The following is a 19,254-nucleotide window of genomic DNA, read 5'->3' as shown; positions in this document are numbered from 1 at the left end:
ACAACAGATATAAAGAGTGGGCAGGTTGGAAGCCCCAAGGTGAGGTAGATGGTGAAGGCAGCAGCACGCAGTAGCTGGAATGGTGCAGTGCTAGACAGAGTTAGGAGACCAGCCTCCATTCCCGGCTGGGCTGGGCAGGGCTGCCCGCTGATGAGGACAGTGGTCGAGAAACACTGTCACAACATGGCTAGGATTACGGTAACTAGGGAATCATTCCAGGAGGAACTCAGTTCTGTATTGTGATTGAGGACAGCTTACTGGTGAGTTTCTCAAGAGTCGGGGGTCACAAATACACTTCCTCCTTCCTGTGACCATGGCAGCCATGACTGACTAATCATGGCCCCCCTCTCTCGAACTTTCATTCGGCTTCAAGTTCCTTTCTAACACAACGTTACACATCAGTGGTTCTCAAAGTATGGACCCCACATCATCACGGCTAATTGAGAACACATCTCATGAAGCATCAACATCGCCTAGAGACTTGTTAGAAATGCAAATTCTTGGGTCCCATCCCTGACCTAAGTGAACCAGAAAGTCCAGGGGTGGAAACTGGCAATATGTGTTTTTAACAAGCCCTTGAGGTAATCAGGATCCATGTTGAAGTTTGGGAGACACTGCTCCAGATCAACAATTCTTAATCCTAGCTGTACATTAGAATCACCCAGGAAGATTTTAAATATGCCTGAACCCAACTCCCAGAGATTCTGAAACTGATCTGGTGTGGGGTTGGCATCATTTTTTAAAAGCTCTCTAGATAATTTTAAAGTGTGGCCAAGGCTGAGAACCATAGTTCCATGTAGTCACTACCAATCCTTCAGGGTTGTAAAGAAACTCTACACTTATTTGCTATCCTTATTTCAGATCGTCTAGAAACATCCAAACCAAAATACAACCAATGAAGATAATCTGTAAATTTACCAATTGTGACATATTGTGGAAGGTGCATAAAATATAAAAGGTTGATGTTATGATGATGAAACATATAACACAACAAAAATAGAGTACAGAAAAAGAAATACGGAAATCAACTGTTTTTTGTGTCGTCTATTCTGGAAAGAGTATGCTCTGATTCTACATTATTGGTTTAGTTCCTTAGGCATATTTATCTCTTGTGTAGAAGAAATGTAATGCTTTTTTGCTATCAGTGGTAGATAAGACCATCTGTTGTTGTTAGTACTATTGCTATAAACACCAAAGGGATAAAGAGAAAATTTTATATGGAACATTATTACATTTTTATTATTATACACACACACACAAACATTATGACCAAACAGTGAAACAACAATATTAAAAGAAGGGGGAAAAAAAGGAGAAATCAAGAAAAACAGCCTTTTAGAATTTCATGAGCTGATCCCCACCCCTGCCCCCCCTGCCTTCTCTTGATAGATAAAGTCCTCTGGTTAGAGGACCAGGCGGGTTTCCTCTCCCGGAGATTCTAAAACATTGTTTGGCCCAAGCTCACTTGTAATACTGTGCTAAGCAGATAAAATCAAGAACTGACATAAAAAAAAAAAAAAGAGAGAAGCCCACTTCAGGGGCACAAATATCTGTTTCCTTATTAAGAAGGAAAATCAACACAACTCATTTTTAACCTTGTTCTCTGGCCCAGTTCAGCAGCTCCAAGGGCTACCTACCACTCACTGATCAAGCCCTAGATGGTCTTGCCACGTGGGAAGTTGAGGGTGCTATTGTCTGCACCTATTTTGAGATCCTCAGTATGAAAAGGAGCAATTCGGAGAAGAAGAAGCACAAGCAAAGCTAGGAAAGACCACCAACCCCTTTTGGTTTGGGGCTCTCCTTAGGAAGGTGCCCTTTCCACTACCAGGAAGAGAGAAGGCAGTAACACCTTTATTTGGAGCTTAGCAAAATGCCCCCAGTTACTTTGCCTGGGTTTCCAGTAACAACCCATAGAGTTTCTATTCGTGTAATTAAAGGGAAAACTCATTCCTTGTTTCTTATTCACTTGCACTTCAGTCATCAAAATATTGATTTTTTAGAGTTATTTGAAGTTTAAAAACCAAACAGAAACTTACAGAATATTCTTATTAAAGCTTAGATGAAGTCTGCCCCTCCATCTCCCAGCTCTGCCAGAAGAGCAGGGGTAAGGATTTGGGTCAGAGTAAAGAGATAAACTTAAATAAGAAGGAAGTAACCATTATGTTGTACACCTGACACAAACATAATGTTGTAGGTCAATTTTACCTCAATTTTAAAAGTTTTTCTTTTAATGAATAAAAAGTAAGAAGGAGGTTGTCAAACCATTGAGTTCAAAGCAAAATCCTAAATTGTCAAATATTGTTAAATATGTCTGGTGACAGTTGGAATCACCTGGCATCTCTCTGGCAAATTAACTGTTAAACAAGGAGACTGGAGAAATGGAGCTATGGGGAAAAACAGTAGAGTAAAATAGGGTGATTCATTCTAAGTGAGTAGATCAGGTTAAAGGAATTAGACCAATGACATGGCTGAGAAAACTAAATGATGAACTTCAATAGTTCACAAAATATCAGACATGAGGTATGTGCAGGTGTGACCACAGAGGCTCCTCCAGACATGGGTCTCCTGTCTTCAGGGAAGCATCCTTAAGTATTCTGGTTAAGTGGAATAAAGAAATACTGGGAGGGACTTCTCTGGAGGAGTTGAATCCTTCCAAAATCAGGCTGAACTCTACAGCCATTCATATTTCCCAGGAAAATTGAGCCAATTCTCCACTGGACCATTTTGAAATAAGATGAAAAAGCATTTGACCATCAGGAGGAAAAAAAAAGAAAGAAAGAAAACAACATAGCAGGTGTTGCAAACTCAAAATGCCTTTGGGGTCACTCAGGTAACACAAATATGTGTAGTGTCAGGCAGAGGATGGGGAGTAGTGGGGTTTGTGGTGAGCCAGAGGACGTACACCCCATCTGAAGACATTCGGGTTCAATGTTTTTGTAAAAAAACAAAACAAAAACTCTGTGTCTGGCCAAACAAAACATACCTGCGTGCTGATTGCAACAGGAAGACTCCTATTTCTGACTTCTGCTAGGGAGAAAGGGTCTAGACAGCAGGTCTGTAACAGCTAGACATCCTTTTATGAAAATGAAAAGTGTCTCACTGTCTCCACCTCCATGTCTCCTCAAGTTCAAGAAACACTGCTGCTCCTGGGGCTCTCCCTTTCCTTTTTTTCCCACACCCTAACCTCCTTGCCCGCAGGTAAAGCTCCATTTGTGTATTTTCTTGAAACCTAGGCTGGGCAGCAGATTCCAAAGGAGCTGGAAGCGCCCAGAGCCTCGTTACTGGGCCTGGCGGAGAAACTAACCACAAACTCTACCATGAAATCCAGGGCAACTCAGCTTCTCTTCCCATACAATGCTAGCATTAGCATTAAAGGTTATATTTTTAAAAATCGTAGCTGCTTCTTCAAGCGGAAGTCCAGGGGACTTCAAACTGAAAAATGGGAGGATTCTAATATTTTTTAAATGTTTGAAAACCACTGATTTAGTCCAATTCTCTCATTTTACAATGACGGTAATTAAGGGAAGGCTTAGACCAGATACCCAAGTTTTAACTTCTTGACCACAGTGTTCCTTCCCCCCATGAATGTTCTCAATATGTTCCAGTGTCAGGACCATAGAAAGATCTTCCTGAGAAGCTAAACTTTCAGAAGGTCTTAAGGTAAATCAGAGAGAAACATGTCAGCGTCCGCTCTAAGAGGATGGGTGGAAGGGAGACAGCTGGTACAGAGAGCTGCAACTAGACCAGTTTCCCCAGTGAACAGGTAACTGGGCACCCAGGACAGCTGTGGAGGGAGGGCTTGAGCTTATCTCTGTCTTCTCTCTCCCCTTCTGTGAAATCACCTTGCAGAGTCCCCTGCAAGGCTGCCCCTGAATTTAATCAGCTGTCACCTGTAGGAAAAAAAGAATGCCCGACAGAGGGTCCATATCAGGTGATCATTTCCAGCTCTGGAATCTTCTCTGGAGTGTCCACAAATACAGGACACCCATCCCAAGCCTCTAATGACCTCACCTTTGTGGTTGCCGGGCTGACTGCAGTCTTGAACCTGGGCAGTTCCCCTGGTGCCCCCTGCAACGGTGGGGTGTAGATCACAGCTTTGGTCTGAAGGGCTCCCTGTGGAATGAAACAAAACAGAATCTTCTCTAGGTTATGCCCTACACCTAGACGAATTACCAAAGTGGGAGATACAGTATGGCTAGGGAAACCCACACTTTTCTTATGGTTTGAGGCTCTGAGGTGATGAATCTCACCCATGGGTTTAGTGTTACTTTGAAGATTTAATACAGTGTGGTTGTGAAAGGGCACAACTACAGGGAACAGGAGAATTAGTAACTGTCTTGGCTGGACTCCCTACTAGCTTGGAGACACTGGGTAGGTTGGGTAACCTCTCTGTCTCACTGATTGCGTTAGTCAAATAGGGAGCTGGGAGACAAATAGAGGTCATGCGTGTACTAGGCCAGGGCTCTTGGTTTGACAACTGGATGGCTTTCTTGTTGCCTTTCAGTTTCCACCTGAGAGTAAAAAGAGAGACAGGTCTCCTACTTTCCTCCAAACATCTGCTCTAGGGCAGGCCTCTTTTGTCATGCAGTCCTGTTCACTGACCTTTGTGGGTCAGTGGTCAATTACTCTGCTATGGAAAAAACAGGCTACACACAATTCTTAGTCAAGGAATGTCACCACTGCAGCTTTTCATCATCCAGTTTAGCTTACTTCGCGTTGATGAACACCTAAATACTTCTCTACCAAGACAGCTGATGGCTTGGGTGTAACGGTGCTAAAGGGATGTTCCCGGCTGTCCCATGTCTTCTTCCATGCTCCACGACCCTCAGGGTCACAATGGGTTGAAGATGTCCCAACATCTCAGACCACCTCAAGTATCTGGAGAGACCAGGTCCTTTCCAACTGGATCCCTTGGCTTTAGAAGAAACCATCCTGCCAGTGGGGCCTCCTCTCCACAGAGGAGACCGTCTTTGGGCTCTTCCCTTAGGCATCAACCTAACTCTGTCCCGTCTCCCTTCTCCCTGGCCTGTGATCTAGACCCTGTTTTCTCTCTCGTCTGCACCTCCTCCTAACTCTGGCTGTTTCTAGCTCTGCTGACAGTGCTTCTAGATACGCCATATTAGAATATTTGGGATCTCTGATCTTTCTCCTTTTTTATTTCCTCAGATGTGGTTTCTTTCATGCCGTCTCTCTCCCTCTTTCTGGATGGCTCTCCTGCTTCAAGCATTGCTCTCCCATCCAGCCATGTCTCTCCATTCCTTTAAGGAGGCCCAGTAAACATTCCCGTGTTAACTAATGCCGGCTAACTCAGACTATACTTAAGGAGGCACGCACAGTCCCTACCCTCATGGAGCTTGCATTCTGACACAGAGAGTGAGAATAAAAAGAGATATCTACCTGGAACCTCAGCATGTGTGACCTTACTTGGAAATAGGGTCTTTGCAGATGTAATTAGTTTAAAACGAGGCCCTACTGGATTAAGGTGGGTCTTAAATCCAGCGATTAGTATCCTTATAAGAAGGCCATGTGAAGACACAGAAAGACACAGGGAGAATGCATGTGACAACAGAAGCTGAGAGTGAAGTGATGGGCCTAACAAGCCAAGGGATGCCAAGGATTGCTAGGACCCAGAAGGAGCTGGGAGAGGGGTATGGCAAGGATTCTCCCTCAGAGTCTCCAGTGGAAACCAATCTCAGTGACACCTTGATTCTGGGTTTCTAGTCTCCTGAACTGTGAGAGAATAAATTTCCATTGTTTTAAACTACAAAGTTTGTGGTAATTTGTAGCCCTAGGAAACTACAATAATATGAGAAGGGGGAGCTGATGGATGTTAAAGGTTTAACTAGAAGAAAGAGGAGAAAAAGATCAAGTCTGTGCATTCAGCTTGAATTGGCTAGCAAGGTGGGGATGGGGTGGTGGGAGAAAAACTAGGAATAGGAGCTAGGGAAATGGCCATTATTTGTATTTAACAAACACAAATGTATGAATTATGATGTTCCATCCATTGTCCTAAGCCCTTTATAAAAATTAACTCATTTAATCCTCATAGGAACTGTAAAAGGCAGAGACCACTATTATTCCCATTTTACAGCTGAGGAAACTGAGGCACAGGGAGGTTAAATGATTTTCCCAAGAAAGTCACACACAGCTAGAGAATGGCAGACTCAGGGTTCAAACCTAAGCAGTTTTGCCCTAAAGTCTGAATTCCTAAATATTACAGGGTACAGCCCATTTATTTAAACATTTAAAAATGATTAACCTCCACTGTCCTATTTTTTAATTTACAAATGGAAATAAAATTCAGACTATTTCATTTACATGCCTGGGCCATTAAGGGTCCCACAGATTAGCTGCTGCAGAAGGAGGCTCTGGCCGGTGTTTGATGACCCACCTAGAGGACAGACTCAGGCATTATTTCCAGCAGGGACACTGGGTAGGTTTCCTGGTTGGTGATCTAGGCTGGGTAAGCTTTCCTGCCTTCACCACGGACCTGGCAAAGGTGCCCACTGTACCTGGCAGAGGGCGCATAAAGATGAGGCACAGAAGCCCAGCCTTCCCCTCCTCACCACTGCGGGCCAATGGCGCGAGGACACTGTGGTTTCTGGCTGGAGTGATGGCTGGTCAGCAGACATCTTATCAGAATTTAAAGAGGCCAACTTGCCACCAAATGCCACCAAAAGCAGCACAAAGTCTAATTCTTAAAGAATAGAATCTCATTGACACTTTTTTTCCCCCACTACAGCTGCATCAGGAACCCTGGCCTCCATCTCCACCACACAAAACAAGTCTAGTAATTTTAGGCCTATGAGAGCATTTTCCACTTTGATTCTTCACTACTTAATTCCAGTTATTATTCCAGTCAAACTTTGACAGAGTTCAAAGAAAGTCTTGTCTGGGAACTGCTTTCTCTAACTTGGAGGCTAAGGAGGGAGGCTTTCCCTCACCCTAGAGGTCAGTTTCTTGCCTATCTTGGAGCATCACTGAGGAATTTCTCTTCCATTCTAGCTTCTAGGGACTGCCTCTCTCTTCTCTCCCAACTCCCAGCAGCCTCAGGTTGGATTCATTTCTTATAATTTATGCTCTGCCTGTTTCCAAAAAGGACTTGGGGGGTGAGCGTCATAGATCATTTGCTCCTGTGGCTGTGTTAGTTGGCTCTATCTTAGTACTCCTCTCAAGCCTGTGGTAGGCGTGTTGGTCTTGGTTCCATCTGAGACCGTCCCCCCTTGTTAAAAAGTGTGTATTTTTAGAGCAGTTTTAGGTTTACAGCAAAATTGAGGGGGAGGTACAGAGATCTCCTCTAACCCTCTGCCCCCATACATACACAGTCTCCCCATCATCAACATCCCCCATCAAGTGTATATTTGTTACGATCCATGAACCTACACTGACACATCGTAAGTTCCCATAATTACCCAAATTGCATAGTTTACATTACAGCTCGCTCCTGGTGCTGTACATTCTATGAGTTTGGACAAAAGTATAATGACATGTATCCATCATTATGGTACCATACAGAGTATTTTCACTGCCCTAAAAATCCTGTGTTCCGCCTATTCATCCCTTCCCACAGCTCCTCACCCCCTGACAACTACTGGTCTTTTTACTGTCTCCATAGTTTTGCCTTTTCCAGAATGTCATACGGTTGGGATCATACAGTATGTATCATTTTCAAGTTGGCTTCTTTCACTTAGTAATATGCATTTAAGATTACTTCATGTGTTTTGTGGCTTGATAGCTCACTTTTTTTCAGTGCTTAAAACTATCCCGTTGTATGGATGTGCCACGGTTTATCCATTCGCCTACAGAAGGACATCTTGGTCGCTTCCAAGTTTTGGCACTTAAGAGTAAAGCTGTCTGAATCTGTGCAGGTTTCTGTGTGGACACAAGTTTTCAACTCCTTTGGGAAAACACCAAGAAGAACGATTACTGGATCATACAGTAAGAGCATGTTTAGTTTTATAAGAAACCTCCACACTCTCTTCCAAAGTGGCTGCACCATTTTGCACTCCCACCAGCAATGAATGAGAGTTCCTATTGCTCCACATTCTCACCAGCATTTGGTGCTGTCGGTGTTGCAGATTTTGGCTATTCTAACAGGTAAACAGTGGTATCTCACCAATGTTTTAATTTGTATTTCCCTGATGATGTATGATGTGGAGCATCAGACTGTCTTCCTCTCTTCTTAAGGGAAAAAAAGCCAACATTTTTATGTTGTTTTTGTGACCACCCCCAAAGCATCCAGCACAGTGTTCTTTACAGACAGGATGTTCAGAATGTTTGGGGGGAAGGACAGCAGATCGGGAGTCAGGCAGTCTGAATTGCGGGAGGTTTCTTAGCCACAATCTGTAAAATGGGATAAAATCCCTAACCTACCTCTCAGGGTTACTAGGATAATTACAGGAATAAGGTTAGTGGAAGTCCTTTGCATGAATGTATGAATTGTAAATTGCCATGCAAAAAGTATAAGATGTTATAAAAATAAGCATTTCTATTGGTTAATCAAGAAGGAAACAACTCTTACCTTTAGGATCATTCTGGCTTCTTATAAAACAAAGTTATTTACTTTCCTCTAAATTTTTCTTAAAAAGACACATTTCTGAAAGTTTATAGTAGCTTTATTCATAATCGCAGGAACTGGAAACAAGTGTCCTTTAGCTGGTAAATGGACACAACTGTGGTACATCCACAGACCAGAATTCAGCTCAGCAATGAAAAAGAACAAACTACTGATAAATGTAACAACACTGATGACTCTCAAAAGCATTATGATAAGTGAAAGAAGCCAGACTCAAATATCTACATACTGTATGACTCCATTTATATGACATTTTGGAACATGTAAAATTACAGGGACAGGAAAACCATTAGTGGTCACCAGAAGCTGGGGGTGGGGAAGGGATGGACGACAGAAGGGGCATGAGGGAACTTTTGGAAACGTTCCTTTTCTTGATTGTGGAGAGGGTTACCTGACTATATGTGTTCACCCAATTTTATCAAACTGAGTTTTACTCTGTATAAATTATACCTCAATAAATCTGACTTGCAAAAAGTCACCAGAATTTTTAAAAAATAAAAGGATAAGTCCTCCTTATCCTCAAACTGGATTGTTCCTGGACAGCAGGATGCAATTGCTTTCTAACCCACGTGGAGGAGGAGAGTCTGGTGAGGAAAGCCTTGCTGTTGACGAGGGACCCTTCACAATCGTTTGCATCACTGACCATAGCTGGTTTTGACACTAAGCACTTGGCTCAAAGTCTATGAAATGAGCAGGCTCTGGTCGCTTGTACATCTCACCCGTCACAACTTTATTGATGAGAATGGCTACCAGCTGTCACCTCTGCCTCTGCCTCTGTGCTGGGTGATTCAGACTTCATGGCCACAGCAAATCAAGCCGTGATCCTGCAATGGCTCTTCATGTTGGGGTTTGAACTCTTGGCCAAATGGCTGTCGCTCAGTTGTTATGTTGCCAATCACCCGTCACTGTGGGTTAAATGTGACAGGCTCACCAACATCTTCCAACTCTTCAGACATCTGAAAGGCGACTTGCTTTCCATGCCAGCAAGTCTGGGTGATGTTTAACTCCTGGATTTTAGAATTTCTGACTTCTGGAAGGAGGTGAGGAGGAGACTTGTTATTTTACAGAACAAGTTGCAGAAGGGCCTCAAACCCCTGAGTGGGAAAAATGATGTCAGGAGCACACCACCTAAGTCGGAACAATTTTGAGGTCACTGAAAAATGTATCCACACAAATGAACCAAGCTCTCGGCGTGATGGAGAGTAGCTCTTGATAAAAACAAAACCACCTGAAATCTTTCACATGCTATTGTTGTATTTTAATTTTTCCCTGTCAGATAAGCAAGACATAAGTTAAGATTTGGAAAATTCTTTTATAAAGGCTTTATTGTAACTGTATTTGAGATTTGACAGGTACTATTTTTTTCTTCTCCAAAAGTGAGAGAAATAGTTTCATCTTTTTGAAGTTATAACATTATTATTCTAATCATAGAAGAGTATTTCACAGACAATTTTTTGTCCCCCTCAAGTTAAGTTCATACTTAGGAAGGGGGAACAGAGAGGAAACTAACATTTACTGAATATCTGCCATGTGCCGGGTCCCATGCAGCATGCTTTGTGTATATTATCTGCTATCATCTTCACAACAGTCCTGAGAATTAGACCTTAATAAGCCTCACTTTATAGCTAAGGAAACTAAGGCTCAGAAGTTAAGTAATTTCCCCCAAACCATATGACAAATGGTGGTATAGCCAGGATTTGAAGTCAGTAGTTCTGACTCCAAAGTCCACATGCTTAGGATGGTATATAAAACTCTCCCCAAAGTTTTGACTGGTACTCTATGTCCAAGTGCCATACCCAAGATGGAAACCATCTAGTAGAGCATGTTCTACTAGGAAGAGCATTGGGTAAAGACTCAGAAGAGGGCTCTGATACCAGTCATTAGGCTCACGTAACACATAAGGGGAGACAACTTATGTAGACTCTCTGTGCTTCTGTTTCATCTATTTAGGGGGAAACAAAATCTGCCTTTGTACACACAGGAGTCTTTTGAGGAAAAAAGCCTGATAATTCTTGCCATAGCACAGTTAATTTTTCCCCTGAATGTTTCTTTACTGTAACTTGGATAGAGCCCAATAACTAATAAGGGTTAGAAAACGTGATACCACATTTTATGATTCTATGTGAAAAAACATGAAAAGACATAAAGGCAACTCGAGTGTGTTTTTGACACCATTATTAACCAATTATTACTGATCATAAAGTTGTTGCTTCACTCAATGTTGAGGTGGTAAGGATACCATTTTGGGCACTGCCTTTTTGCAGCCAGATTCTAGAGCTCTACATGAGGTCCATAAAGGAGGAAGCGATTCCAAACTGAAGAGGTTCTATCCATGGGCTTGCTCTGAAATTTAATCTTGAGTCCTGGGGTGCCAACTGCTGCACCAAAGTTTCATCTTGAGCATTTCCATGCCATGTCAGTATGATATCGGGCACAAGTGGACGTCAAACACACTTTGGCTTTGCAGCTTCTTCTCTGTGCATTAGGTGAATAGTACCCTGCCCTCTGCGTGTTTAATTCTAACATAGGCAATACTTTGATTCCATAGCAAAGGACATGCCTTTGCATCACAGGTTATTTTTCATGGCAAGAATTCTACTGCTTGTGCCCCTTGAGGTTTGGCAGATCCCATTTCTCGACGGAAACCTTGAAGCTACGGCCAGGCCTCCTCTCCGCTATAAACCGCTTTCTTGAAGCCATGCTTCCGGGGCTCTCTGTATGTCCTGACCCTGCTCACAGACAACGCACATTTCCCCAAAGTAAATCACAATGCTTGTCCCCCCAAACATTTTCCCCTCCAAAACGTTATGCCTGTGGCTGTCAGACACCAGCCACAGACCTTTATCTACAGAGAGTTAGAGAAAGCCAGACAGTGCAAGTGGACTCAGCAGGACCCTTGTGTAAGCCTGAAGGGCACCCTACCTTTGGTTAAGCAGAGCTTTAGAAGACAGTGGGGCTAGCGTGAGCTGACAGTTCACCTCAAGCTCAGATGCTCCAGTTAATTCTTTCCCCTAGATGCTGCTTTACTGTTGTGTGGAAATGGCCTAAAACACCAGAAAAGGACAGGCAGCTGGCTCCTGCCAAGAAGAGTTCGCAATCTGTCTTCTCTCACATTTTGAGGGGTTATACTTTTTTGTGCAAGATGACCAGGAATCTTTCTAAGAGATAGAAACGGAGTGAGCAAAGAAACATTGGAATAGAGGTAGAATGACAAATAGAGATGCATAAAGGAGTGACAAAGGGCAGCTTGTTTTCCTTCTGTCTGTTCAAAGTGGACCTTTTCTCTCGATGGTACATTCGCTTGACTTTCCTCTACCGTTGGGCTTGCGATCAACAACCTGCTTATGCACAGATTCGACAGACTGAAAAATATCTACCTAATTATTTTCACCTTCAAGAAGCAGGGGCCATTCTCAGTGTATATCCTCAGCTATATTTTATAATGATTTTGACTCTCTGGAGTTTTACACAACTCCCTTCCATTGAACGTTGACATAATATAGAGGACCTGATTATACAAACAGCATCCATTTGAGGGAGAGAATGTTTTTTAGCCCTCTGTATTGAAGATGGAAAATTTGAGGCCCCAAATGAAATCCTATTGCTCATCTTGGTAGTAGCTCCAACATAAAGCAGGTACTTAAACAGTAGTTGAATAAGTGAATGAAAGAAAGAAATTTCCGAATTTAAAATATAGTTGTCCTGCGCACCTAGGGGTATTTCTGGAAATCTCGTTCTAGGAAATTATTGTAACCACCTAGTCATTGCCAACCCACCAAAATGCTAAAGGAACCAGCCTTTCAAAGTTAGAAAAGACCAGGAGGAGGCCTTACCCTGAGAGAGATTGAAAAGTTCAGGCAGTTTTAAACACTAAAATCTTGGTTCCAACGTGAGGTAGGGGTCGGGTTTCTATAAGAAGTTAACCTGGAGGAGGGGCAGAGCCTGTCTGGATTCTCTGCTTGCTTTCCTCTCTGGAAGCTGCATTTAAAGCAACTCTCATTGGCTGGAGCCACATGATGCGCTGCCCAGAGGTTCCAGCTGCAGCTGGTTTAAAATGCCTGCTCACAGGCTCAAGGAAGAGGCCCCCTCAGCCTCCGCACGGTTGAGGCTGCCGCTCCAAAAAGCACTCCCCCCAAAGGGCATCAGAGGGAGAAACGGCCATAGATTTTAGTGCTGTTATCTCCTGGAGGACCGAGGAGGGGAGTAAGTAGGAAGCTGACCAGAGGACAGAGAGAAAGAGAAAATGACAATTTCCACAGCACTGAAGCAATTAGATGAAAAAGTGCTATCAACCAATGGGTTCTTCCTGCTCCAGGGGTGGCTGCGGGGGGACAGGCGGGAAGGGAGGCTGGAAAAGCCAGCTCCTCCTGGAAACACTCTTTGCAGTTCCTTCCCAGCCGCTAGGGCTCCACTGTCACTTACTTGAGGCTTTTCCCCTGTGACATGGGGAGCCCAGCACTTTGCTCTCACTTAAAAAAAGATTTTGAATTAGAGGGGCAATTTTTTTTAAATTGTGCTTTCAAAAACTTAAAAGACTGAGACACTGTAGATATTTTTTTAAATTCCCTGCAGGCTGTTTGTTTTGATAGTATTTACTGAGGGAGGTATGCAATTTTAGTTGACAAAATCTAGTTATATCCACTTTCTGAAACTTAAGAATTCATTAAAAAAATAATAGGTTAGTTAGATGACTAATAAGGACCTACTATATAGCACAGAGAACTCTACTCAATACTGTCGAATGACCCATATGGGAAAAGAATCTAAAAAAGAGTGGATATATGTATATGTATAACCGATTCACTTTGCTGTACACCTGAAACTAACACAACATTGTAAATCAACTGTACTCCAATAAAAATTTAAAAAAATAAACACTAGAAACTCGGGAAAAAAAACAGATTAGTGATGGGATGACATACAACTATTAGTTTTTACTTAGAATACCCCATGTATCTGAACACTAATAGGTGCTCAATTATTTTTCTGATTAAAAAAGTACATGTTTTTAATTCTTTGGTGTTTAAAGGAGTGTGTTTTCCTATGGTAAGAGCCTATTATCAGCATTAATCAATAATAAAAACACAATAAAGCATGCCACTTCTCACCAAGGTGACAATCAAAGTGGTTTCCCTCACCGCCAAAAAAAGAAACTGATAAAGGATACTTTTGCCCAGGTCCCCAGCTAGCTCTCTCCCTGCGACCCCACATCTCACAAAGGCCCTTTATTGCCGGCATAATGTTCTGCGCACAGGAAACGTGTGCGCATGTGCCAGGCGTGTTTTTCCGTTTGTTTTCTCTTCCAGCATTGCTCCCTGGCTGGTGAACAGTTTCGGGCCCACAGAGATCTCGAGACCACCAGCTCATGTATTTGAAAGGCATCTGTTTATTTTGAAAATGCAAATGTGGCCTACCTCAAAGACTGACAGGCAAGAAAAGACCCACGGAGCAAAGGGAGAGGTTTCCAATCTGGAGCCCTGTCCTTCCCTGTATCACACCCAGATCACTAGCTGTCAGAACCACTTAACAAGCTCCAGGAATCTGAGTGAAGGGCCCACAATTCAAATGAGAAGGCTCATCTCTCTCAAGACTAGCTAGGCAGATCGCTCCCCACCTGCTTCAAAGTACTGATGAGGTCACTTCCAAAAGGACCCTGGGCCTTTGAGATGGTGGCTCCTAGGCCGAGGACTGCCTGGAGGAGGGCCCTGGTGTAACAGGGACACCGGCCTCCTTAACAACAGCAGCCCGGTCCTGGGGACGGACTCCTGGAGAAAGCCCGGGAAGGTTAATACCTCGACTTTGATCTCTGTCAAGGCATACCAGCAAGAATTAATTTACATTTCAGATGAAAAAGGTTGACAGCATGAAAAGGCATCTTGTTTCTGGTATGTGAATGTGCCGTAATAGATCGGGAATTCTGAAAGGAAGTTCTGAGGAAGCTAAAGGGATAAGCCGCGCGGCTGCTTTTATTGGGAAGGAGATGAAAGGAAAATAAATTTCAATATGTGCTGCTCTGTAGCAACATGTAGGCCAAATGCTTCCTAAATTTCAAGGGCTGTTCTTTTAAAACTATATAACATAGCTCAGCAACATGATTAAAAAAAAAAAAAAAAAAAGACTATCGGCCAGAACTTGAAATATAAACAAACACATAGCACAGAATCTAAATTTCAAATGAAATGATTTGTTGAAAAAAATAATAAATTACAGAATAACCTTAGAAAATATCCAGAAACGGTTACGTTATGATAACATCCCTAAGCCACTTCTGCAGGCTTCAAAAGTAAGAGCACCCCTATGTTTGAGGCTTGTTCTACTTGAAATGTCTTAGTGGCACGAAGAAGAGCTTGGAATGAGAGGATTAGGCTTTGGGAAGAGCACACCCCGAAACGGAGACTTTGGAATGAGTTGCTTTGCTTTTTAGATCAACACATTGCCTTTGACTCTAAAGATAAGGAAAACATTCTCAAGTAAAAGTAAACTGCCCATAAAATTGCAAATGTTGTTACCCTATCTAAGTATCTTTACCACTAACACTGAACCAGCACCTCAGTTCCTGTCCATGGTGTTGGCTGAAGGGCAAAGTGATGCTGCCTGCTTTTGCTCTGGCTGAAACACTCTCCTGCCAAGAGGGCAAGGTGGCGTGAGTACCACCCTCAATGACTACATGTCTGCCTAAGCCCCTGCGGACTCAGAAGCTCCCGATGCCACTTGATAAGCAGGAACGATGGCTGCCAGGCTAAGAAGTGGGGTGCTTGCAAGGCTAAAGGAAAAAAAGAAACAACAAGAGGGAGCTCCTTAAAGAAGTGTGTTCTCTGTGGTCCCATGAAACAAAAGTACCCTCCCATGGTACCTATCCCATAGGTGCTGCAGTGAAGAGATGAAATCCTGACTGTCCTGATGTGATGAGGCTGCCCACTTGTCTGTTTTTATGCAGTGTTCACTTGGCAATAACAGAGTGCAAACAGGGAGCCCTCTAAAGATGATTTTCAGAGAGAGAAAATTTGATTTACTATCCCACATACTTTATTTATGATCAGTGGCTCAACAATATATAAGCTCAAAGTTTATATCTGAAAATGTATGTTGGGCTTTGGGCCAAACGGCAAGATCAGTCCAGCATCCTCTCTTAATGGCGGGGGCAGGGGTGGGGAGTACTGTGTGTGTGTGTGTGTGTGTGTGTGTGTGTGCACACGCGTGTGTGTGTGTGTTGGGCAGTGGGGAAGTAGAGAAAAAAATGCACTTTGAGTTGTCTTTCTTAAGCTGCAACTAGAATTGCATCCTTCTTCCTGATGCTTTGAAGTTGTAGAGCTTAGAATTCCTAGGGGATGGTGTTAAAAGTTACACATTTGGATTTAAATGACACCCCTTCCTCCCAGATATTCTGGTTTTGAATGAAGTCGTCAGGTCTTTACCGGGCCAGAGAGTTCTGAGTAGTGTCCCTGGAGCCAGGCTCTGGGCAGGGACCTCCTCGAAAATGTTGCAGCTGTTTTATTTAAACGTTTGCTTCATGCGTGGCAGTATCTGAAACCCTCTCCCTCTCCCTGCTGCTGAGTCCACTGGACTGGCCACTTCTCTCTCATTCTGTCTCCGATTTCTTGTGCTCTAGGAGCTCCTGGTGTGCCCTGTGTCCTGCTTCTTCCAGAGCCTCAGTTAGTCACATGCAGCTCCAAATGACAGAGGGAGCTGGGCCTCGCAGCCACCGTGGGTACTGCCATTCGCAGAAGAGCAGAATGACCTGGGAGCCAGGCACCAGAGCTCGAGGTGCTCAGGCAGCCACAAGCTGAGCCACAGTGCCCTCACCCTGTAGGGCCCAAAGGACTGCCTTAGCCACATACAGGTCTGGGTGTGGGAAACTCAGTTAGCCAGGAAAGTCCCTGAGCTGTTCCTATCTCTGTGATACCAAGAGACTGGTCAAGCATATAATCAGAGAATTCCAAGGTTGGAAGACGTCTTTTAGACCCTTTTAGCCAATGCTCTTGCTCACAGACGAGGGATGGGTGACTCCAAGAGGGAAAGGGATTTGTTCAGTTGGCAGTATGCAAAGTGGAATCTATCCAAACTGCCTGTGAACGAATTCTCGCTCTGTCACTGACTAGCTGTATGATCATGGACAAGTTACTTCACTTCTCTGTGCCTCATTTTCCCTCTCTTGTATTCCACAAAATTTGGAATACAAGGGTACCTACTTGGAGCATCCTTAGCCAAGTATGGCATGCAGCCAATTCTCACAATTATCACATGGGGGGTGTGTGTGCGCATCAGAACAAGCACTAGAACCCTCCCTCACTAGAACTCTTGACTCCTATTCCAGTGCTCCTGAATTATTAACGTTTCAGCTTTTTGAAACTCATATGAACTTAATCACAAAATATTTCCAAGTGGACACTATGAAAATGATGTTTTAATTACCTGCTTGAATATGAACAGCAGACTCTCTCCTTCTGTTGCTTATTTTCTTAAATTTCCTCCGAGCATCATATCCTCTCCAGGCTAAAAATATAAAACCATGTGCTAGGAATGACATTAATTTAAGAATGTGCCAGAGAATTGATATAAGCTGTTTTCCCTCCAATCTATTACCCCTCTCCTCCTCCCTCCTACTTTCTCACTGAACAAAATAAGCAGAGCTACGTGAGTGATGGTGGGGAAGAGGGGCCTCTCTGTACTCTCAGCTTGGCCTCCGAGATGCTTCTTGATAAGGAGTTATTTTGGTTCAGGCAGTGAGTTTCCAGAACCCTCTGGATTCCACTTATGAATCACTTGGGACCCCTATCTAGGTGAGGTGGGTCCCTGTCATTCCAATCCATGGAGGAAGCTCTGTCTTCAGGACTTGGGGGGTGGGAGAGGACTGGAATAGCCCAACCCACTCCATATTTTTTATTGGGAGGAAGGAATAAACATGAAAGTTGAAGGAGAGAAAAATAAATAATAATGATTAGTAGCATCACAGTTACATTTGGTGAGGGAGGACTATGTGCAGAACTGTGCTCAGGGAGGGAATGCATGTGATAGGAAGGGAAAAGGCATGGGAAATGGATGCAGAAACGAAGAGAAAGGAAAAGGGAACCTGGGGGCAGGGGGCAGGGTGTTAAGTTCTTCAGACAGAGAACCAGGGCATTGAGCCGCTACCAGGAGCACGACCAGCTCTCCTTTTTGTTCTTGCCCTGAGCACCACAGCTCTCCAGTCGCTGAGTGAGGTCATGAAGTCCGGAGGGGACGTTATGATGCTGGGTTATGAGAACACAAAGGAATTCATCTACTGTGTTCAAGACCTGGGGCTTTCACAACCACTCGAGATAGCACAGGAACTCAAATGCTGTTTGTAGCACAAATGACACACGTGTATGTAAAGAGGCATTGACTGGGCTGGGCGTATGACAGAGCCTAGTGATTTGTTCCCTTGGTTTACAAGCTCTGTCTGGGGTAGAAAAGCCTCATGGACGTGGCAGTAGCAATTCTGATGTTGAAAACCTGGTAATGGACCTGAAGTGTATATGATGCGGTTAATCTGGGAGCTGAGGCACACGTCTGTGTGATTTGGGTATTACAACCATCCACTGCTACCGCCTCTATCTTGCCTCAGCTAGGGATGGCTTGTTTGCTTACCTGGAGGTTAGGGACCATGGTGGTCTTGCTCACGGCTATATCCCCAGGACCTAGCACAAGGTTTGGCCTGCAGTAGCTACTCGATAAATATTTGCTGAAGCCAGGAAGAAAGGAAAGAAGAAGGAAGGAACGGAGGGAGAAGAAGGAACCACCAAGAAGAGCAATAGGAGAGTGGCCTCAAGTACTTAATGAAATGCCAAGATTCAGGACCGTTTACCTGACTGGATGGCAACGGCCCCCTTCTCTCTCTTCTCTCTGACTCTTTTGTATCTCCTGGCTCCAAGCCACCCCTTGACATAGGCCTGCAGCACGGCCACTCTGCCTATGACTTCCCGCAGTAGCAAATTTAACTGCTCAACATGGTAATACTTGAGAAAAACCTGAAATGAGACATCAGTTTTAGCATTACGTGTGGGCTCCCAAACAGAAATTCACTCTGCTCCAACATATTCTTAATGTAAATATTAAAAGCATCATCTAAATAAAGTTTACAGTGGCTTGATTTATGCTAACATTACTGACTTCTTGGAAGCAAATACAATTCCCCTTCTAAGGTTGAGCCTATGTGGGACCATTGATATAAACAGACGATGAAGTTAAGAGGGTTTTGGGAGATCCTAAATGTTCTCTAGGCCAGCCTCAGTTTTGCCATGAGTTCCATTTTCTCAGCTTGATCTCTTTCTCCACAGCTCTGACGGAGGTGCTAACCAACAAAACTGACCCTCGGCCAACAGAAGTTCAGAGGGATTGGGGCCTGGATGACCCACAGTGATCTAATTATTTCTGCTGAGGGGCAGCAGTGTTGCCATCCACACTCAGGCGAAGGCTGGCTTTGTAGGGCAATTCAGAACGGACCATGAAAACCTGGGAGCCTGCAGGGACATGATGTTCCCCTGAATGAAAAGCTAGACATGATGAGACTACTAATCAGAGTGGGCAGGAAATATCACGCGTCTAAAAAAAATGCACAAAACTATAAAAGATACTCATTGTCATTCGTATAATTTGTGTATTTGCCTGCGGTGCTGGAATAAGCAGCATTGAAAAAGGGACATTTAAAAATGAGCTCA

At 43.7% G+C, this 19,254-nt stretch overlaps 1 protein-coding gene across 1 annotated transcript in view; it reads right to left on the bottom strand.

Moving 5' to 3' along the window:
* MYO3B (myosin IIIB) overlaps positions 1–19,254 on the bottom strand; it is a 408,816-nt gene that overhangs the window by 110,949 nt on the left and 278,613 nt on the right. Inside the window, exons 29-31 of the mRNA XM_065880146.1 lie at positions 18,402–18,564; positions 16,988–17,068; positions 4,012–4,113 (exon numbers count right to left, since the gene is read on the bottom strand). Of these exons, the coding sequence (XP_065736218.1) occupies positions 4,012–4,113; positions 16,988–17,068; positions 18,402–18,564 (346 nt within the window). The remainder of the gene's footprint in view (positions 1–4,011; positions 4,114–16,987; positions 17,069–18,401; positions 18,565–19,254) is intronic.

This window comes from Phocoena phocoena, chromosome 7, assembly GCF_963924675.1.
Source record: "Phocoena phocoena chromosome 7, mPhoPho1.1, whole genome shotgun sequence".
NCBI lineage: Eukaryota > Metazoa > Chordata > Mammalia > Artiodactyla > Phocoenidae > Phocoena > Phocoena phocoena.
Note: the sequence above shows the minus strand (reverse complement) of the source record. Positions and strands in the feature narration are given on the sequence as shown.